This window comes from Clinocottus analis, unplaced genomic scaffold (assembly GCF_023055335.1).
Source record: "Clinocottus analis isolate CAN_PGR_092001 unplaced genomic scaffold, fCliAna1.0.p SCAF_4, whole genome shotgun sequence".
Classification (NCBI taxonomy): domain Eukaryota; kingdom Metazoa; phylum Chordata; class Actinopteri; order Perciformes; family Cottidae; genus Clinocottus; species Clinocottus analis.
In genome coordinates, this window is record NW_027176153.1 from 11,959,690 (window position 1) to 11,980,232 (window position 20,543).

At 41.8% G+C, this 20,543-nt stretch overlaps 1 protein-coding gene across 1 annotated transcript in view; it reads left to right on the forward strand.

Annotated features, from left to right (window-relative positions):
* celsr3 (cadherin, EGF LAG seven-pass G-type receptor 3) overlaps nucleotides 1–20,543 on the forward strand; it is a 94,040-nt gene that overhangs the window by 68,335 nt on the left and 5,162 nt on the right. The window contains exons 20-34 of the mRNA XM_068597201.1: nucleotides 2,696–2,894; nucleotides 4,875–5,111; nucleotides 5,203–5,389; nucleotides 6,274–6,441; nucleotides 7,312–7,438; nucleotides 8,726–8,932; nucleotides 11,890–12,064; nucleotides 13,367–13,479; nucleotides 13,787–13,866; nucleotides 14,548–14,674; nucleotides 14,920–15,039; nucleotides 16,553–16,650; nucleotides 17,266–17,357; nucleotides 17,602–17,775; nucleotides 18,921–19,115. Coding sequence (XP_068453302.1) covers nucleotides 2,696–2,894; nucleotides 4,875–5,111; nucleotides 5,203–5,389; nucleotides 6,274–6,441; nucleotides 7,312–7,438; nucleotides 8,726–8,932; nucleotides 11,890–12,064; nucleotides 13,367–13,479; nucleotides 13,787–13,866; nucleotides 14,548–14,674; nucleotides 14,920–15,039; nucleotides 16,553–16,650; nucleotides 17,266–17,357; nucleotides 17,602–17,775; nucleotides 18,921–19,115 — 2,299 coding nt within the window. The remainder of the gene's footprint in view (nucleotides 1–2,695; nucleotides 2,895–4,874; nucleotides 5,112–5,202; nucleotides 5,390–6,273; nucleotides 6,442–7,311; nucleotides 7,439–8,725; nucleotides 8,933–11,889; nucleotides 12,065–13,366; nucleotides 13,480–13,786; nucleotides 13,867–14,547; nucleotides 14,675–14,919; nucleotides 15,040–16,552; nucleotides 16,651–17,265; nucleotides 17,358–17,601; nucleotides 17,776–18,920; nucleotides 19,116–20,543) is intronic.

The window sequence follows — 20,543 nt, forward strand, 5'->3', positions numbered from 1 at the left end:
TCTGCTATAAATTCAGTGGGTAAAAGGTAGAAGAGTGTATCTTTTCCCTCTCGGGTGAACAATAACATGAAAAGCATTCACCTTTATCTGGTTTATTACACACTTGTTGCACATGCTGAAGTCCCACATACACACTTTGGCACCAGTTATGACACTGAAACAAAAGAGAAGGGATGCCATCCTGTATGATGTCCACTCCCTCCTCTGACAGCACCTGTCAGGGCCGATTCATTCATCATGACATCAAAGGAATAACCAACGTTGAATTAGTTTTCATAGCCAATGTCAAATGGGCATGAGCATTTTGATGGGGTAATCAAAAGCATCACAGTTGGAGACCATACGCATAATACAGTGCACCGCTTCAGGTGATCAATACATCATCTTCGGCTAAACAGGACAGTTGCTATAGCAACACAGCAGCATTAATGGCATCCTATCGTTAGTGAAATGAAAACCTTTTCTGATCATGTCCTGACATTTCACTTTGCCTGACAGTAAATCAGAAACATGGCCGTTGGTGTTTAACATTCGGTTGGAAGCATAGAGCAGCTATTTGATGTCACAATAGTAGCAGTGTGGTTTTATTATCATCTTGCAGTTTCCGAAGAACAAAAATCTAAATTCCTCGACCTCTGGCTCTAAAATCACCATCATGTTGAGTCAATGAGGCGGCTCTGGCTTTACCCCGGCGCTGCTGAATGTGGAGCTGCAGGCAGACAATTTGTTTTCTCACCAATAAAAAAAATATCTACAATTTATCTGGAAACACTTGACACCTCAGTTTGAACAGAAGCTATTAGCCCAGACGAGCAGGTAACATCGAACAGTTACTATAGTAACAGGGCCAGTGCCTGCTGGAGAAACAGAGAGGAAACAAGAGTTTCCCTTTAGCAATGAAGCGGTGAGTGGAGGAAGACATCTTTCATGTCTCTTTAAATAAGGGCGAGCGATTCGGATACATGTTATGTTCTATCTATGTTCTATGTTTATTAAAAAACATCTGACATTCTTTATGGCACCAATGCAAGGACCGATGTTCCTAATTGTCCATAATTGATCCTCATAGATCTCTGCAGCATAAATGACGGTTGAGAAGAACATTTTGAATATTGAGTGTTTGGTCTGGCATTATGTTGCAACCTGTCCTCCATGTTGCCGCTCCTGCAGCCCTTGTGTGCCCCTGTGCCTCCTCTTTCTCCTCCTCTTCCTCCTGTGATCCTGTCATCTGCTGCCTCTTTAAAACACTGTGCGTTTCTGTCCTTTTGTTAACCTCCCTTGTTTCCCCCCTTTTCTTTTTAACAAATATATACGTGTAAGCTCTTGCAGCGTACAGCCTGCTGTGGTTGTGGAGCTTAAGATTCCACCGTCACATTTGTCACGAAAAAATATTGTCTTGTTTTATTTTAGTAATGTGTTTCAGTTTTCTGATTGTCTCTAAACAAGAACATTAATGGAAACTTGACTGCACATGTGTAATGTGTTTTTTAAGACTTCAGGAAGCACGGGTCCATGTTTGTTCTTAAAGATATTTGTTCATAAGTGTTTTTGACCTTTTAAGCTGCAACAAATCAGTACAACAACTTGGATTAGATCTTTAAGCATCTGTCTGTTGTGATGACCCATTGTGTCTCTCTGTCCTTCTCTTTCATGGTTTTCTACTTGTCACTTACTTATCCCCACCGCAATCCCTGTTTCTGACTTCTCTCCTCTACATTTTCACTGTTCTTCCTATACTGCACTCTATATTGTTTTGCTTGTTGGTCTGAAGGTTTTCTTGTGTATTCTTCATCCCTCGAGCATTCTGTGAGACTGCAGTGCTTTATTGGGTCTGGTGCAGTCAGACTGCAAGGAATCATATTTAGCACTTTCTCTCTCTCTCTCTCTCTCTCTCTTTCTCTTTCTCTCTCTCTCTCTCTCTCTCTCTCTCCCTCTCTCTCTCTCTCTCTCTCTCTCTCTCTCTTGATCTCTGATTTGACTGCAAGGCTGTGTAGTCTAGACTATATATATATATATATATATATATATATATATATATATATATATATATATATATATATATATATATATATATATAGGTTTCCATCCAGAGTCACAATCAATTACATGAAAACCAAGGAAAACAGAACAAGAATTGAAGTCGAGACTTGTTTGGATGCTATTTTTAAGTTCTGTTTACAAGTTTTCCACCATGTTCTTGTGGTCCTGGTCACAGCGGCCCGACAAAAGGATTCGACAGGGAGGCTTGCATCAGATGTTTTTTCTCCTCGACTAAAAACAGATGTTTTGTTTCCAGTTCGGAACCTTTTCTACTTTACTTGCTTCTGGAAATGGCCCGAATATACATATCTTTTTAAAAGTTTCCCTCTGACAAAAATCCCTGAAAATTGAATGGAAACACAGCTACTATCTAAAGCTTCAGTCTTTGGATAGTTAGAGCTGTTGTCTGCACAGTAAATAGACCCCATTTCTTCAAATCTTCCATCTCTTCTTCCCTTTCCTGATCCAGGATGTTGACACATGTGTTACCTTTTCTATTCTGTGTCTTATTGTTTTCTTTCGTCGTCTCTAATACACACGCCCATGTGTTCACTCACTTCTCAGAAATGGTCAAAAGAAGAGCCCACTACCAAGCGGCTCTCTGTTTATTTTATTTTTTTCTTACACTGATTGTTCCTCGTTGCGCTGCTTGCAGAACATCGTGCGGGGCTGCAGTGTGCTGTTGGGTCCCGGTACCTCTGGGCTCTGGCGGGCCCTCGCTCAGAGTCAGAACCACATCCCGGGCGGCGGTCCGGCCGAGCTGACGGAGCTGCTGGAGCAGTACGCCCAGATTCTGGCCCGAAACATGAAGCTCACCTACCTCAACCCTGTGGCGCTGGTTTCTCCAAACATAGGTGAGTTGAGAAGGACACACACACACTCACACTCAAGCACAATACTAAAGCTAATCCTTTCTCAGACCCAATACAAGAGACTAAGACATTGATATATTCTTAATCTTTACAGATGAATTGCGGCGGGGTTCTCATAATACTGTAAATTGCTACTGTGAAATCAGCTAGAATGACTCAGTGTAAAGAGGGAGATGAACAGTGCTAATGCAAATGATGATGGCGTGTCCAGAGCGCTGGCAGCAGGACAGAGAGATGCATTTCACACTCCCAAACACACACACACACACCAGTTAAATCTTTCAGCACTCACGCCCACACCCTGAAGCACTGTAGCACTTTCCGACACACCTGGAATTAAAGGCTTGATAGTGTAAGGGGCCGAAACTATGAGAAAATACTCACACAGGCTTCTCCCTTTCAGCTTTGGCCCCTCAGAACGCTGCTCTGGCCCCTGTCGGTATCTCAGCCAATCAGACAGGAGAATACACGGCAGCCATTTAGAGTTACAGATGCCAAACACACACATGATCACACACATGGAGTAACAGACGTTAACACACACTTTACCTTACAGTACATGTACGATACATCAGCAGGTTTGGCCATGTGCCCTGTGTCATTTAGTTTCTGGCATCCTGTCACTTGTGCGTTTTTGTCTTTTTCCACGTTTTTCTGTTAAAAATACCATTAAGAAGATCTGTGCCACATGTCACAACAAGGTGTTGAAATAGCAACAGCAGCAGCTCTGGCAGGGATGAAGCCAGACAATAAATTTCACACTCAGTTAATGCTTTTAGCTACGCACACAGATTGGATTCCTGTAAATCACCTTCCATCCAAAACTCATGAAACTCATCAAAGTTACCAGCTAGTGAATCTTGCCTCACCAGCTTCCTCCAGAGGAGTTGGGTAACACAGTTAATACCAAGAAAATAACTAGGTTAGAACTAGGTTTGCCTTCCTTGGCCAGGATGAATTTCCTGCTCTGTGTAACTCTCATCTCTCTCTCTCTTAGTTCACTTTTTATGCTTCCCCTTTGGATTACATCCAAAACGCTGTTAGAAAATCTAAACCTGACAGCATGATGCACATCCCCAGACGGCGATCATAGAATTAGCGGCGGTGAAAGCAGAAGGAATAAGAAATCAGCCAACTTTCACACTCCTACACACACATACAGTTGATACTCTCAGCCAAATGGGATGTAATGGACAACGTTTATAAAGATATAGATGGACCTGACACAAACCCATCTCTTAGCTTCCACTGTTCATTTGTTTTATTGTTGTTTGTGATCATTGAAATCACAAATGTTCAATTTTATTTGACCAATAAACCATTTGTTTCGCCATCAAAAATTTGAAATCTGAAAAACAAACACTCTATTGCCACACACACACACACACACACGTGCACACGCACGCGCGCACACACACCCGCACAGATACAACAAACGTCTCTTATATTGAGTGACGTCTCCTCTCGGTATTGAGTGTTCCACTTCTGTTTGGTTGGTCAAGTGTTCACTCATTATTGAACGCTCCACATTGACTTTGTAATTCCTGTTCACCACCTCATTTCACATAATACGACAGTTCCTCTCATTCTGTCTGTGTGTCTTTGTGTTTGTGGATTCGGGAACGTGTAAACCCAATGCAGACTCCAGAACGTATAGCTACGCTTTCACAGTTCCTCACAATGTCAGAAGGTGGGCGTAGTGGAAGCGTGATGTGAAAATGACTTTCAACTTGCTGACCCTGTTTTTATCAAAGAAACTAAATATGAGTAATAACTCAGCAGCAACGACTGATTTGTTGTCAGGGTCTGCACTTTATTCAATAAAAGTCTTTGGCATCTGCCGCAGGCATTTAAGGGAATCATTGATTGAAGGTTTACGCACACTGCACATTAACAAACACACGCTACCCAATTGAAATGTTGTGTGTTCGTGTGCGTTCACCGCTCCTGTTTGTTTGTCAGTCATGAACCTGGACCGTCTGGAGAACCAGACCCATGTGCGCCGGCGTTTCCCACGTTACCACACCACCCTGTTTCGCGGCCAGGCTTTGTGGGATCCCAACACTCATGTGATACTGCCCCCTGCTGCACTGGTGCCACAACGGCAGCAACAACAACACAACTGGAAGGAGAAGGAGCGGACCGAGAAGGAGCGGACCGAAAAGGAGCGGACCGAGAAGGAGCGGACCGAGAAAGAGCGTAAGAACAGACGCACACCTGGAATTAAAGGCTTGATAGTGTAAGGGGCCGAAACTATGAGAAAATACTCACACAGGCTTCTCCCTTTCAGCTTTGGCCCCTCAGAACGCTGCTCTGGCCCCTGTCGGTATCTCAGCCAATCAGACAGGAGAATACACGGCAGCCAGACGCACTGTTTCAATGCCAGAGCCGCCCATCACCATCGTTATCTTGCTGATCTATCGCAGTCTGGGCGGCGCTCTCCCTCCCAAGTACCACACAGACCGACGAGGAGTGAGGTAGGAATCAATCACACTCAGAACAATGAAAATCAGATTACAGCAGAAAGGAAGGGGACATGCTGGATATAGAATAGTGATTCCCTGTTTGTCCTTTATTCACAGAAACACATTCTGCACTTGATATCTGTATCTTTAAATATGAACAGCAACTTGCCAGAATTAATTGGTGGAGGAAAAAAAAATTGCTCATGTCTGACCATCCCTGAACATATTTTATTTACAATGGTACATAAGGCCACAGACAAAAAAACAGCAAAATCCTCACATTTGAGAAGCTGGAATTAGAAATGTGATTTTTGCTCAATGAATTTTGTAATGAAACTATAAATAGTACTTTTTCACAGCAGTTCTTTTTTTACTCAAATAAATAATTAACGTTAACGATTGCTCAGTCCCATTAAGTTTCCCAGTAGCTCTTCCAGTGAGCCTCCCCCTCTGAATGCACCGAGTATTAATGTTACTAAATACACCCGTGCTTTTTTATGACTACGACTTGTCAAAATATCTGCTGGGAAAAAAGTCTAATTATGTTCAAAATTGTGGCCATTTAAGTTTCTGTCAGTTGATTTATTATGTCCAATATCACCTTCCTTACATGTGTCTGTTTTGTCCTCTTCTTTTTTCATGGTATCACTCTTTCTCTCTCATCTTTCTTCCCGTCCCTCTCCTCCTCTACTCTCCTCACATCACCTCCGGGCCTCGATCATGAATAAACAAACTGTCCAATGTTCAATTAATGTCAAAAAAATAGTCATTTAAGTCTAGCATATCGTCTCGGCTCCCCTTGTCTTTACCTTTTTTAACTGTCCTTACCAGGACATAAAACTCTGCTTCCTGTCTTATTTACTAGATACGGTAACTGTGCGCTCTCTCTCCCTCAGGCTTCCCAGACACCCGGTAATGAACTCCCCAGTAGTCAGTATCTCTGTCTACAACAACCAGACGTTTGTGGGTGGGCACCTGGATCAGCCCATCCTGCTGGAGTTCAAGCTGCTGGAGACAGCCAATCGCAGCAAGCCACTGTGTGTGCAGTGGAACCACAGCAACCAGTGAGTACAGGTTACACTTACACTGGTTCATATAGTCACACACACACACACACACACACACACACGCACACGCACGTGCACAAGCATGTAAAAACAAATGTGCACACAAACACACATGACCGCTGCAAGCACTAACATACATATATAGATAATACTGTATGATATATTATGATATATGGCGATATGTATATTTTTCGTATAAACTGTGTTATCACGTATATAAGATATAACAATTAAGATGGTTCACTTCCATGATGTTTGGGGTGTCAGATAGCAGGCATGCACAATATCAGCGCCCTGGAACTGGCTCACCTGTATGTAATGCAGTCATTAATGTGTTGAATTACGCCTGTGTGTTTCCTGTCATAACTGTCGACATGTCCGCTGTGAAAAGGGTTTATTTATTATATATGGAAGCAGCGCTGTGAAATGAACGTTAAACACAAAGTGCCACGATCTGCTGTCAAACAATTAATAATTCACAGCGGGGGTTTCATTGTTCACATGAGGAGGTCCGCCTGAATCACAAGACAAATTCCAATTGCAATGTAGTGTGTTCCCTCCTTACTCAGTGACACATTCACACTGGTGTTTGCTCACCGACAGGAGAGAGCATACGAGCAGCAACAGTGGACTCTTGTTTTTTTACTAGTCCTGTTAATGATGATACATCATAAACTCGCATAAAACAAACTTGTGTTTTTACACAGAGGATACAGATAATGTGTCCATGTCCTTGTGTCTGCCCATCCGTTAAAATTGACCTTTTCTATTAACCACCACTCTCTCTCTCTCTCTCTCTCTCTCTCTCTCTCTCTCTCTCTCTCTCTCTATCCCCCCTTACCCCTATCTCTCTCTCTCCCGCTGCAGGTATGAGATAGGCGGCTGTTGGACTGTCAGGGACTGCATGGTGGTGTACAGGAACACCTCCCATGTCCGCTGTCAGTGCCAGAGACTAGGCACCTTCGGGGTGCTGATGGACAGTTCCCAGAGAGAGGTTAGCGATCCTTCAGTGGAGAACTACTCACACATATGTGCGCCACATGTTTATTTCATTCACATGCCTCGCTGTCATAATGAGGCGTGACGTGGATTAATTGTTCACTTCCTATCAGTGATCATGCAGTGTGTAAAAACACACATCTGCTTTGGCCAGTGTCTCCGTTTTCCTTCTTCACTTGAACATCTCAGCCGGTAATTGCTTGCAATGTAGTCGGTGTAAAAGCTTGAAATCCCAGACAGTTAATCCTGCCTGACATTCTGAGGGCTAAAGGAAGTCTTGTTACAGCTGTAGACGATTTTCACAGTTTAATGCAAACCCCCCTGCCCGTCACTTCTCAGCATACTAAGTGATGGTGCATGTGAGATTGTGGAATCCGATAGCTCTTGCCTTGGGATGAATTTAAAGTTACACACGTTCCGAAATATGTATGGTTACGTTAAATACTGCACTTCAATGAGATGTTTATTTATCATCGTTAGTGCAGGGTAATGAGCAAAGTTGTGACTACTAATGTGCTCAATTTTCCCAACTACAATTCTGAAGGTGTTTGTTAGGTTTAGTGGCAGTGGAGGCGCTCTGTGCATGCAAAGGCAGCGATCAGAATCGATTTCATGCTCTTGAGCCTGGTTCTCCCTGACAGATAGATAGGGTGGCTAGTTGGCTTCGTCTGTTGTTTGAGTTGTCTGCTTGCTTTTATTTTGTCTTTTAAATGCCTTGAGACTCTACTGGCTTATAATAAAGAGATTAATTGCTTTCAATAGTTTTAATGCGGGTACTTTGCCTCTTTCAATCCTTTCAACACCGTTAACACTCAGCATTACAAAGCAGCCTGTGTTCCGTGCAGTTAAACAGCGTTACATGTCATGATTTACAATAATTGATTGATTTTTTTATGAATCTGAAACAACTGGTGGGCTGGTGCTCAGACTTCATCTTAATTACTCGCTTTCCAAATAATTTAATATCTCTGTTATAAATATTGTCAGCCCACACTCAGTGAAGCTAGACAGATAAAGGCACTTACACAGACTTGAGTAGCAGCATTTCATACAATTAAAATGATTAATTCTCAGCTCTTTGCCTTATTTCCACTGGTTTTTAATCTTTTTTTGCTCAATCTTACTTGTTTCTTACTTATCTTCCTTGCCGTCCCATTTTCCACCTTTTTAACTCTCTTACTCTACTCCCCTCCTTTCCTCTGCCCTTGCGTTTCATCTACACCCATCAAAATACTATACATTTGATGACACCCTCTCCCTTCTCACGTCTCCGTATGAGCAGCAGTTGGAGGGGGATCTGGAGTCGCTGGCCCTGGTCACATATTCCTCCCTGTGCCTCTCCATGCTGGCCCTCCTCCTCACGGTCCTGGTGCTCTCCTGCCTCCGAGGCCTCAAGTCCAACATCAGAAGCATCCATTCCAACACAGCAGCAGCCATGTTTTTATCGGAGCTGGTGTTTCTGCTCGGGGTCAATCAGACGGAGCAACAGGTAGCTACTGGTGGGGGGTTGTGTGCTTGTTTTTCTGTAATGTCTTTGGCTTTCTATCCTTCTTCTTTTTCATCACTGTCCCTCCAGTTCCCAAAAGCTTTCGGCATCATAACCATCTCATTCTTTGCCGCATATTGCAGATTTGAAGGCTGGGCAATATGAAGAAAATCAAACATCACAATTTTTTCTTAGCTCAGTGGATGAAGGCAAATGACAGGACAGCTAGAACAGGAAAAGACAACAATTACGATAGCCAAAATCTAAGAAGATCTCTAGTCTCATTGACATATTGCCCAGCCATTTTCTGTGTACTGGAGAACATAATAGGTCCATCTTTCTCTGGTGCAGCTCTAACGGATACATCACATCGCTCCATCCTGCTCACTTTGTGCCTCTCTACATCATATTTGCTGCCTACTTACTCTAAGCTATCTTACTACTATGCTCCGCTACCCTTTTTCTCTTCTATTATTCCCCTCTCTTGACTCTCCTTTTTTTTGTTACGTCACAAGTGTGTGTGCGTGTGTGTGTGTGTGTGTGTGTGTGTGTGTGTGTGTGTGTGTGTGTGTGAGTGCGCGCGCGTGTGTGTAAAGAGCAGTGAGTCTTACACAGAGGGTACTGCAAATATTTGCTCACTCAGCATGAAATCCAATTAATTAAGCTGCATCCCTCACAAAGTTGACTGTACGGCTCTTATCAGTGGGACCGGTTACTTCTAGCTGAACAATATGTTCTCTTATTCATGTACATCATGCTTGGGAGAGCATGTTAGAGCTCGCAGCGGTCGTGTGTTTGTGCGCACATTTGTTTTTACATGCTTGTGCACAATTTAATATTTTTTTCTTTTAGTGTGCATTTTGGAAGTTGTGTGTGTGCTTGTGTGTGTGGCGGGGGGAGTGTGAAAGTCATCGTCTGGCTGTATTCCTGCCAAGGCGGCTACAATTTTTGTGTAGTCGCTGGTTGTGTTGTTAGGAATATGTACTGAGTTTCTTTTTACCTCATCCGGGGAGTACGAGTTGGTTTTGGCTCAGCTGCAAAATTCCAAATAATTATTAGTTAATTTATTCCTAATAACTATTAACATTAGGTGTCTTTCTGTATGTATAACATAACCATGTGGTAAAGCCTGTTTTTGTTTACTCCTGTATAAATTGGACATTAAAGCACATAATGATTTACACATACACATCTTGGTCTCAATCATGTAAGGTGCATACAACCTTCATGGCCTCACTGATTATTACATCATTGGTTGTAATAGCCGAGGATAGATCATTGCAATGTACGAGTTATGGAAATATAGTGTGATAAGAGTCAAAATTCACATGAATGTAATTCATTAATATTATTTGTTTTTTCTGGTACACAGATTCTTTGAAGATTGTTTTTATTTATCCAATAAACCGTTGTATAACTTTGTGAGCACAACAGCTGTTCGCTCCAGCTTCAGCCCCATGTGCAATGTAAAGCCCTGTCAGAATGACAGAAATATTGCAGTTTTCTACGTATTTGTTTCAACATTGTGATAGATACGATATAGAAAAACATAAACAATAGACATTTTTATATTGTTATTAATATATCGCCCAGCCTTTTCGGTTTGTTTTTTGTTTTTTACTTGCAGCACCACTTTTGAAGATGATAACGTGCATTTTAAGATGTGTAGGTGCTGCAATTCAGAGCCACTTGAGTTTTAATGGCATCTTTTCTCATCTGGTTAAACAAACAAAACAGACCAAAGCCCCCAGAGTTCAAATGAACCACTTTAGACAAGCTTGAATGCGGCCTGAGGGTAATTTCTCCAAAATTATTCATGGAGAAGTTCAGCATTACTGCCAAAACAAACAGCAGCTCTCCACCGACAACAGGGATTTGGAAGTTTATCTCCTGCCCCGACAGAACGTGCTCAAATTAATTCCTGATAATATGCAATCCCAACCGTGGCATTGGATGGACTTCAGATATTTATGTAATAGCATCTCTAAAAAACTGAATTGACATCCTCTCAGCATCTGTGCATTAATGCTGTTTCATGGATGTTTCAAAAGATGTAAAGAATTGAATCAATCACGGGCCTCGCTCCCTCCAAAACGTATAATACATGATATGTTTTACTTACACTCGAAGAAAGCTTGAAGTAGATTTGGTTTTGGAGTAAATGTGTTTTTTTCAGAGATGATAATTCCTCTTAAAACCGGTTAAATGGTGTATATATATATATATATATATATATATATATATATATATATATATATATATATATATATATATATATATATATGTAATACCAGTTAAATGGTATATATATATATATATATATATATATATATATATATATATATATATATATGTATATATATATATATATATATATATATATATATATATACCATTTAACTGGTTTTAAGAGGAATTATCATATATATATATATATATATATATATATATATATATATATGATATATACATATAAATACTGTTAAACAGATTACCTGCAAGCGTAGTTTCGTCCACCGATGCTGCTTTCCTTTGCTTTGTACACATAATCACAGTTAACATACTCTTGGGTGTTATTAATATTATTCAGCGTCATAAAGACATTAATTTACATTCATATCATTCTGTTTTGAGCATTTCCTGGAGACATTCTGTAACATGCTGTCGTAAACTAACTGTTCATTAGTCGCATTGGTGATTAAATCATGAGTGTCTTCATCGCTGACACCTGCTGCGTTTTACCAATGACTTGTTGGTTGCTTGCCAAGACGTCTGCTCTGCACCTGTCACAAAATCAATGCAGAGGTTGATTATTATTGCTCGACATCTTTATCTTCCTCACCTGTGCTTTCCTTCGTCATTGTTTCATCCCTTTGCTTCTCCTCTTTTCTTTCTTTCTGTTATCTCCATTTAACTCCCTGCCTCCCTTGCTTTAATTCTTCTCTCTCCTCCTTCTCCAGTTCCTGTGTACAGTCGTGGCCATTCTCCTGCATTACTTCTTCATGTCCACTTTTGCCTGGATGTTTGTGGAAGGCCTTCACATCTACCGCATGCAGACTGAGCAACGCAACATCAACTACGGTGCTATGAGGTTTTACTACGCCATCGGCTGGGGCGTCCCTGCCATCATCACAGGTAAGACGCGTGCGCACATGCGTAGGATCTCTGTGATGATTGTCGGGAAGTGTGTCCATGCATCCATGTCCTCGCCAGGTTTATCCACTGCAACACGCTGTCACATACAGTATGTGCACAGACACGTCACACACACGCATTCACACCGAGTCTGTGTAGATAAGGTTTCTGTGACATTTTAATATGGAGATAGCAGGGCACACACACACAGATACAGACACACACACACACACAGATACAGACACAAGCAATATCTTCCTCGACACATATGGTAAGCAAGTCATTTCTGTCTGCTGTCTCCCTTCTTCCAAACACACACACATTTGCAGTTTGCGCTCAGATACATGCTGTCAACTCCCCTCTATCTGTTGCTCCTTCTGTCACACACACAGACACACACACACGCACACACACACACACACACACACACACACCGACCGCTGTCTCACCTTGCCTCAAGAATGGATCTGTCTCCCACCAAACACAAATACACACACACACACACACGCACACACACACACACACACACACACATACAGACACACACACACACACACACACACACGGTGGCTCATGTCTTTTTCCTCCGGCTCAGAGGTGCGTTTTTATCTGTCTGTCCGTCTTTATTTAGGCCCTTCCTGCCTCTCTTTTACTTTTGCAATTCAATTCATGTGTCATTCCCATGACTGTTAAATCCTTGACAGTTGTCCAAACGAGAAACTAAGACTTCACAGTTCACGTCACAAGTCTCCCAGTGACCCAGTATAGCAACGTCCTAGAGGTGTGGTCATGTGGTGAAGAAATAACGGATGAATAAAAAAAACGACTTGCCATGATAAAACCGAGACTTGTGCTGTGGTTCTACGTACGTTCAGGGATGTTCACACATAACCCAGAAATGATGTGGTTTAATTTTTTCCTGTTTCATCTTAAGCATTAGTCTCCTTCAAAATACACAATAACAGTCAGCACAACTTGCGAAAATCAGGTGGATATTTGTGAGAAATAAACACAAAATAGTTAGCGAATATTGTTTATATTTGCTACTAATGCAAGGTCAGTACAGTGAATTATTTAGTATTCTGAAAAATATTTAGAAAATTTAGATTCTGTTTCCAAAATGCAGATTTTCTTCAACATGATGTTTAAAATTATCATTGAGAAAAATAACTACTGATTAAAAAAGGGTGTGTTACGTCTCATGCCTTTACTGCCGAAGCCCTTCAGATAATCGCATGCGGTCACATCCTGTACTGCCTCTCTCTTCCTGTCGGATCTGACCGTCTGGTGTCTTCGATGCAGGCCTGGCGGTGGGCCTGGACCCCGAGGGATACGGGAACCCAGACTTCTGTTGGATCTCCATCTATGACAAACTCATATGGAGCTTTGCTGGTCCCATAGCCATCGTTATACTGGTAACTGTTCCCTGTCTGTTTCATACACTGTAGTTAATGCTGATGTACCTATAGTGAACTGTAACCCTAACCTTTCATGGTATACTTTTTTGTATCCTTCTGTTGTGCCTTTGTTTCTTCTGTACTATTTCATTTATTCAGCGATTTTTTATTTTCATTTACTTCTTTGTGTATTTTCTTCTACTGTCACATTGATTTTGTTTTATTTGACTGCCCTCATCCCTGATATTTTAAACGGCAGTATTGGATGAGCTGGAATGCCTTAAAAACTCTTCCTTACCGTTCGTATTGATTTCCCTTTATCCAGATGAACGGAGGGATTTTCATGATTGTAGCCAAGATGTCCTGCAACCCGTCTCAGAAGGAGACTAAGAAGCTTCCTGTCATGTGAGTACCCACTCGCTCTGGTTCAACAACTTTTCTCCCTTTATGAAAGGGACTTTGTTGCTTTTTTTTTTTCCAAAGAAGCGTTTCCAGAACCCAACTTAAGAAATAAAAAAAAGTAAGCACTATCCAAAATACATTACAAAAAACTGCTAACATCAACAAAGCTTGAACAATATTAATTGCGGCTTAAATTTGTGACTTCATGTGACTTTTTTTCATAAAACGGTTGTGTATGTAGTTTTGGAAATGGTTTGTGGCTGGTGAACTAACAGGAAGCAGAGGGGAACACATCGTCTCACTCAGTCAATGCTGATCTGATAAACAATGATCATGTCAGGTCTTGTTATTGATCAGATAACATGCGCATGAACAAGAGACGGAAACAACATTCATTCCACGGGTTCTTTACTACGTCTTCTTACTGCTGGTTCCTGCAACTTTCTTGTTAACAAATCTCTTCATTATCCTAGTCATCAATAATCAACTAATTACTTTCCTAGCCAGCAGGGAAATTAAACAAAGTAATCAGAGTTATTATGAACATGTGCTGGTGCCACTCAAAGCTTCACCATGTCATTATCTTGTGCATCCAAGTTGTACGCGTAAAAATGCAACATGGAGATAGATGTTGTCTGTCTCGTGTCTTATCAGACCTTCTGATCTTTGTGTTTCTCTCTCCAGTGCGACTATTCGCAACGCCTTCCTGCTGTTGCTGGTGGCCACCTCCTGCTGGCTCTGTGGTCTGATGTCAGTGAACAACAGCATCCTGGCGTTCTACTACATATTCGATGTCCTCTGCCTCGTGCAGGTATGAACAAAGTGTATGTTTATGTATAGAAATGTTCGTTCAGATTCACCTTCCATCCAATTCCTTACAGCTTTTACATTGTGCAAATTACTGGCCAAATTATAGTTTTTGTCTAGTAGCTGGGATGAAAAGAAGAACAAGTTTGGTGCTTGTAAAAAGGAAAAGACATCGTGAAAAGTCTACGAGGATCTTGCAGATTAGCGGTTTAAAATTAAACTGTGCCCTTCTCCCGCTCTCTCTCCCAGGGTTTGTCGGTGATGCTGGTCTTCACTGTGTTCAACTCGGAGGTTAAGGAGGCCTGGAGCGTAGCCTGTTTGGGTAAAAAGAGCCCCGGAGAAGACCAACCAAGACCACCGCAGAACACCGTGAGTTACACATGAAATTATATGTTGTCTGATATCTTGGTTCGATTTGCCATTACTATGCAATCATTTGCACGGCTCTTTGTGTAAATATAGATTCATACATATTTTGGATGATTTACATGAGCTATAATATTATAATGTGATGGTCATTGTTGCACGATAGCAACTTGCAGTTGAATCTAAGACCCTGATCTGAAGCTGTAACTCGTCCCACTGCATGATCCTGAAGCTTTTCACTCGGTTTTATTCTGTTCTCCAGTGTTGTCTTTTCTCGATGCACATCCTTACTGTGTCCATTACTAGACCAGCACAAATGCCCCCTGCCTTTCATTCCTCCTTCCCACTATCTACCCATCCATCATTCCTGTCCTCCCTCTCCTCTCATTCTGCCTTCAGGGTTTGTCGCTGACCCAGATAGAACAATATACTGACCGGTGGGGGTCTGCTCACTCTTAAGTCCACTTCTACAAAAGCACTGTGTGTGTATGTGTGTGTGTGTGTGTGTGTGTGTGTGTGTGTGTGGCCCTATCCTGTCTTCACATCTTTTCTTCCATCTCGTCTGTGTGTTTTAGCTCACTGCACTCGCTTTTCTTAAGTCTCTAATTATCTCTCCTCTGTGCTTTACTGTGTGTTTGTGTGAGAGAAAGAAGGTGTGTATGCATGTTCACAATCCAATCTCTACTTTTTATCCGAGTAAACTTCATATGTAGTGTGTGTATGTGAGAAGGTGTGTTAGTATTTCACCCTTTTAACCTTTATTTCCTGTGAGAGCTCATCCTCTCCATCACTGAGACATGTGGGTCAAAAATAACTGATCCTTTCCAAAAGTATTATAAGACACACAGGACCACCTATTCTCATCGTTTCTGACTCGACTGCTACTGTGCGATACATTATTTATGACTATGGTGGCCTATTACAGTATGAAAAGCTAAGATCTTGACCTATTTCCAGTCTAGTAGCTTCTGCTCCATTAGCTTAGCCTCCTTTTTTTCTTTTTATTTTCCGGTCAGCATTAAGTCACAATAATAGCTCCCACAATTCCCGGGGCACCATAGTGAAATATCACGGGCGGCTGCTTTTGAATGCTAACCAAAAGAAAGATGTCTTGTTAAAGTTCTTAAATTGTAGCCACCTATAATAGTACTCAGTGATATGGATAGAAAGCATCAGTATCAGAATGAAGTCCTTTATGGGAATAGGAATTATGATAACACAACGCAGGCTAGAGGCGCACATCGTAGCTCATAACGAGAACAGCATTTCACTCAGGACAGTATTGTTATGTAACTACAGATGATTCAGTGCACTTTTTTCATGTTAAAACAACGTTATGAGAAAGAAATGTGCTTTTATTTGTCATTAAAAACTATGTGTTGTACTATTTAGTGTCATGCTTAAAATATCTCTCTCAACCTTGTATGTGTGTGTGTGTGTGTGTGTGTGTGTGTGTGTTTGTGTGTGTTTGCGTGTGTGTGTGTGTGTGTGTGTGTGTGTGTTTGTGTGTGTTCAGACTCAGAACCCCTATCACAATGCATCTCTGTTGGAGCAGAGTGGGCTGCACCGCATCACTCTGGGGAACTCCACCATCTCTTCCGTCAGCTCCGCCAGGTATAAACATGTATTTAGTTTACGCATTTACAAAGGTTCACACACAGACACACACACACAGGATGCACACACACGTCAAAAGCTTTCCCCAACAAACTGGAAATTAATTTTTGAAGAAAACTTCCACCCCCATTGCTTGTAGATTAGGAACGGCATGATTCCTCCTGTAGTTCAAGAAAAAAGTATTTAATACCCACAAGTGATAAATTCAAATATGAATTTGAGTTTGACTGATTCTCTGAAGATTTGAGAGAGAGTCGCTTCAGGCAGGACATTCCCTCGCTAAGAAAAACCCTGCCGTGCATTTTGTGGGTCAGTGGGGTAAAGATGAAGTAGATTGGATGGAACAATGTCCTGTAGTGTATGTAGAGCAAAGCTAATGTACTCTGAGAGCTGTTGGTGTGTTTATGGCTGAGTGACTGTCTTAATGTGTGTGTGTACAGTACATACTTTATATGTGTGTGTGGATGCCCTGCCCGACTGCATGTACAATATACTGTGTGTTGTGTGTGTGTGTGTGTGTGTGTGTGTGTGTGTGTGTGTGTGTGTGTGTGTGTGTGTGTGTGTGTGTTCGTGTGTTCGTGTGTTCTCACTTCTCCCCTCTTTCCCTGCCAGAGAAAATCTCTTAGCTCGTCAGACGCTGGAACAAAACATCGTCCAGACCGGAGCGACGGACCTAGATGTCGCCATGTTCCACAGAGACGGAGGTGAACGCACAAACACGACCATGGACACAAACGCACACTCTCAACAAGCAGCAGTGACACAATATCCGTTTCTTCACCCGTGTTTTTGTTCTTTTTTCTTTCTCATCACTCTCTCCTTCCATATATATTTAAAGGTTAAGTTCACATCACAATGGAGAATATAAACCTGTCCACACTTCTTTTTTCTCCTTCTTTTGTTCTTGTTCTCCTTCCTCCACTCACTTGTTTCCTCTCCTTCTCCTAGGTGAGGATTCAGACTCAGACTCAGACCTCTCCATGGAGGAGGAGCGCAGTCTCTCAATCCCTTCCTCTGAGAGCGAGGACAACGTCAGACTCCGTGGGCGCATCCAGCGGCGATTCAAACGCTCCAATCACAGCGAGCGTCTGCTCACAGAGCCCGCCCACAATGGTACCCAAGGTAACCGAGCGCTTAAGCAAACGATTCATCTCAAGATGTGCACATATTTCTGCTTACAGTGATGCCAGAACAAGGCCAGTATTGGTCAAGTGTCTTGTTCAAGGACAGTTGATTTATTGATTGAGCAAGGGTGAAGTTTTAGGGGTTTTAATGGAGTATTCCAGGGTTTCGGGGCTGGAGTGTATCCAGTCTCACTTCAGGTGAGAAGCAGAATTCACCATGGACAGGTCGCCAGTCTATCAAAGGAATAACACATTTGGACTCACAATCACAGCTTCACTTTCATTAAGAGTCTCCAGTATTACAGACCTGCATGTCTAGGGCTTTTGCTCGAAACCCACACAAGTATGAAGTGAACACAGACAAACCCTCTGCCAGCCAGCACAGTCAAACTATGTAGGACCCTGTTTCGGACGCAGTCTGCTCTTTTATCTCAGATCTGTAGAAACAAACAAAATGTGCGCCACAAAAACATACGCAACACACATGCAGCAAGAGGAAATGTCAGCACTGGCAGTCATGCATAACACATGAGTTGATGCACTTCAAAGTATGTGATATGAATGCCGTGCATATACACTGCTCGGTGAGAGGTTTCACCAGAGAAAAGGCCAGATGTGCAAATCTATAAATCCATACAAGTAATCAATTCTTAGCTTAATTGGCCATCTGGATCAATGAGCTCTATTCAGAGTAGAACATATGAACTGGTGGAGGAGCACAGGATCCAGATGGCCAGTACAGTCCAATCAATGCATCGGTGCAGTCGAACTGAAGGCTCAGAGCCTTTTTACTGAAGGTCACATTTTAAAGATGGCAGCCTCTTCGTTGTGACAAAGCGTTCAACCCCTGATCGATTCAGCTGAGTAGTCGTGAAAGCTGTGTGCAGCACTAAGTGAATGGTCCGTAGACCGCTGAAAAAAAACGGATTTAAAAACAAAACAAAGATGGATATTTACATTTTGTTATTGCATTGTTTAAAGTAATGATTCTACCGATTGGAACAATACCTGGTTGTCAAAGTCAGCTCTGAACATCAATGTTTCAGCGACGTAATGTGTTTTGTTCCTGGAAGGAATAATGATCATCACATTTCTTGATAGGAACCATTTTATGAGTAACCTGAAAGTGTTTATTATTTACAGATCTGGATGGCAATGACCTTCTGTCCTACTGGCCGGCTTTGGAGGAGTGCGAGACGCACAGCCTTCAGAAGTGGGGCTCAGAGCGCCCCCTGGGGGGCGATTACAGCAAGGACGCTGCCAATAACAACCAGACAGACGCAGCGCTGACTAGCGGGGACGAGAGCGGCCTCACCCAGCCAAACAGGCACCGTAAGGGTGAGAGAGACACACAAACATTCAAGCTAAGGGCTTTTGGATTTGCTTTCAACTGGGCGTGACTCATATAGTCAACTATTTTGACTATAAACGCCGTATTGCGAGTAAATGTCGTCATGAAACAGAGGATCATTATATTTCTATATTTATTATTCAGAGCACTGACATAAGAATGAACCGCTATGAGAGCCCTTGATATATATGTTAGATTTTTGAATAATTGTCTAAATTCAGCTGGGGATGCAGTTGACCCCCGATGGCCGTTCCTTTGCTTTCCTGTTGCTCCTTCCTGTCTGTGCATTGGGAAATGGAATTAGGAGCAAAAGATAAAAGCTTAAACCACGGGGTATCAATGGACAAAAAAAAGACATGATTTAATGATCCGTCTACTGAAGGCAAGACTAAACCAATCAGAATTGACAATGCAAATTCTCCGTCGGGGCACGTCTGCTTCCAATCTTTAGTTTGTCCTCCCCATATGTATAAAGCATAAAAGCATGGCCCATGAATGAAATGTTAATTAAGATAATGACACATGTATCTTGAATTTGACATCATAAACATCATTAAGTTAGATAATACACAAACAAAATGATGTGTACACATTCTGGAACAATGCATTCAATATTGTTTTATAGATTTGTATCAATAAGAAATTGTGTTTTTGTATTTGTTTCTCTCTCTTACTTCTTGTTGCTTTAAATATCTACTTGTACATAAGTCATGTGATTGTTAATTTGGCTATTTAATTGATTAGTTTTTTGCCAGGCATCTATATATCTTAGTGTCTGGCCCGTATGCTATATATTAACGTCTTCATTAAAAACCTGTCAAAAGATGTCAGCTGTTTGAGCTGAATCAACTAAGCTTAAAACAAAGCTCATTTACTAACACCTTATCTGTTGTTTGTGCAGTTTGTTTGTTGATTTTAATTATTCCAGTACACCAAGCAGCGCTGAATCAGTCCACAAATATTGTATTTTTGCCTTAAGTCAGATTCATACCATATTCAATGAACCATGATTTACACTCCGATCACCTCATGTGCATGTCATGCAGAAAAGATTTGCCCCCATAACACACAACAGAGCTGGAGTCAGCTGATGTACAGAATGATTGAAACCACACTAGGATTACCTGTACCTTCAGTGTAAATCTGGCACTAAAAGCATGAGTAACACTTCAGTATGCACAGGACAGAGTGTACTGTATACTCAGAATACATGCATATATAATTGGCTTCTGCACACATAGACACAAAGGTGCACCACACGTGCAAAGACACACTGAGGGGCCCATCACACCAGACGCGACTCTAAAAAACGCGTCGCTAGCGAAACCATTGATTCCCTACGGTACGGCGCCTTTCATGCGCGCTTTCTAAACGCTGCACGGCACATTTTACTAGCGTTTTTTCATCGCGTTTAA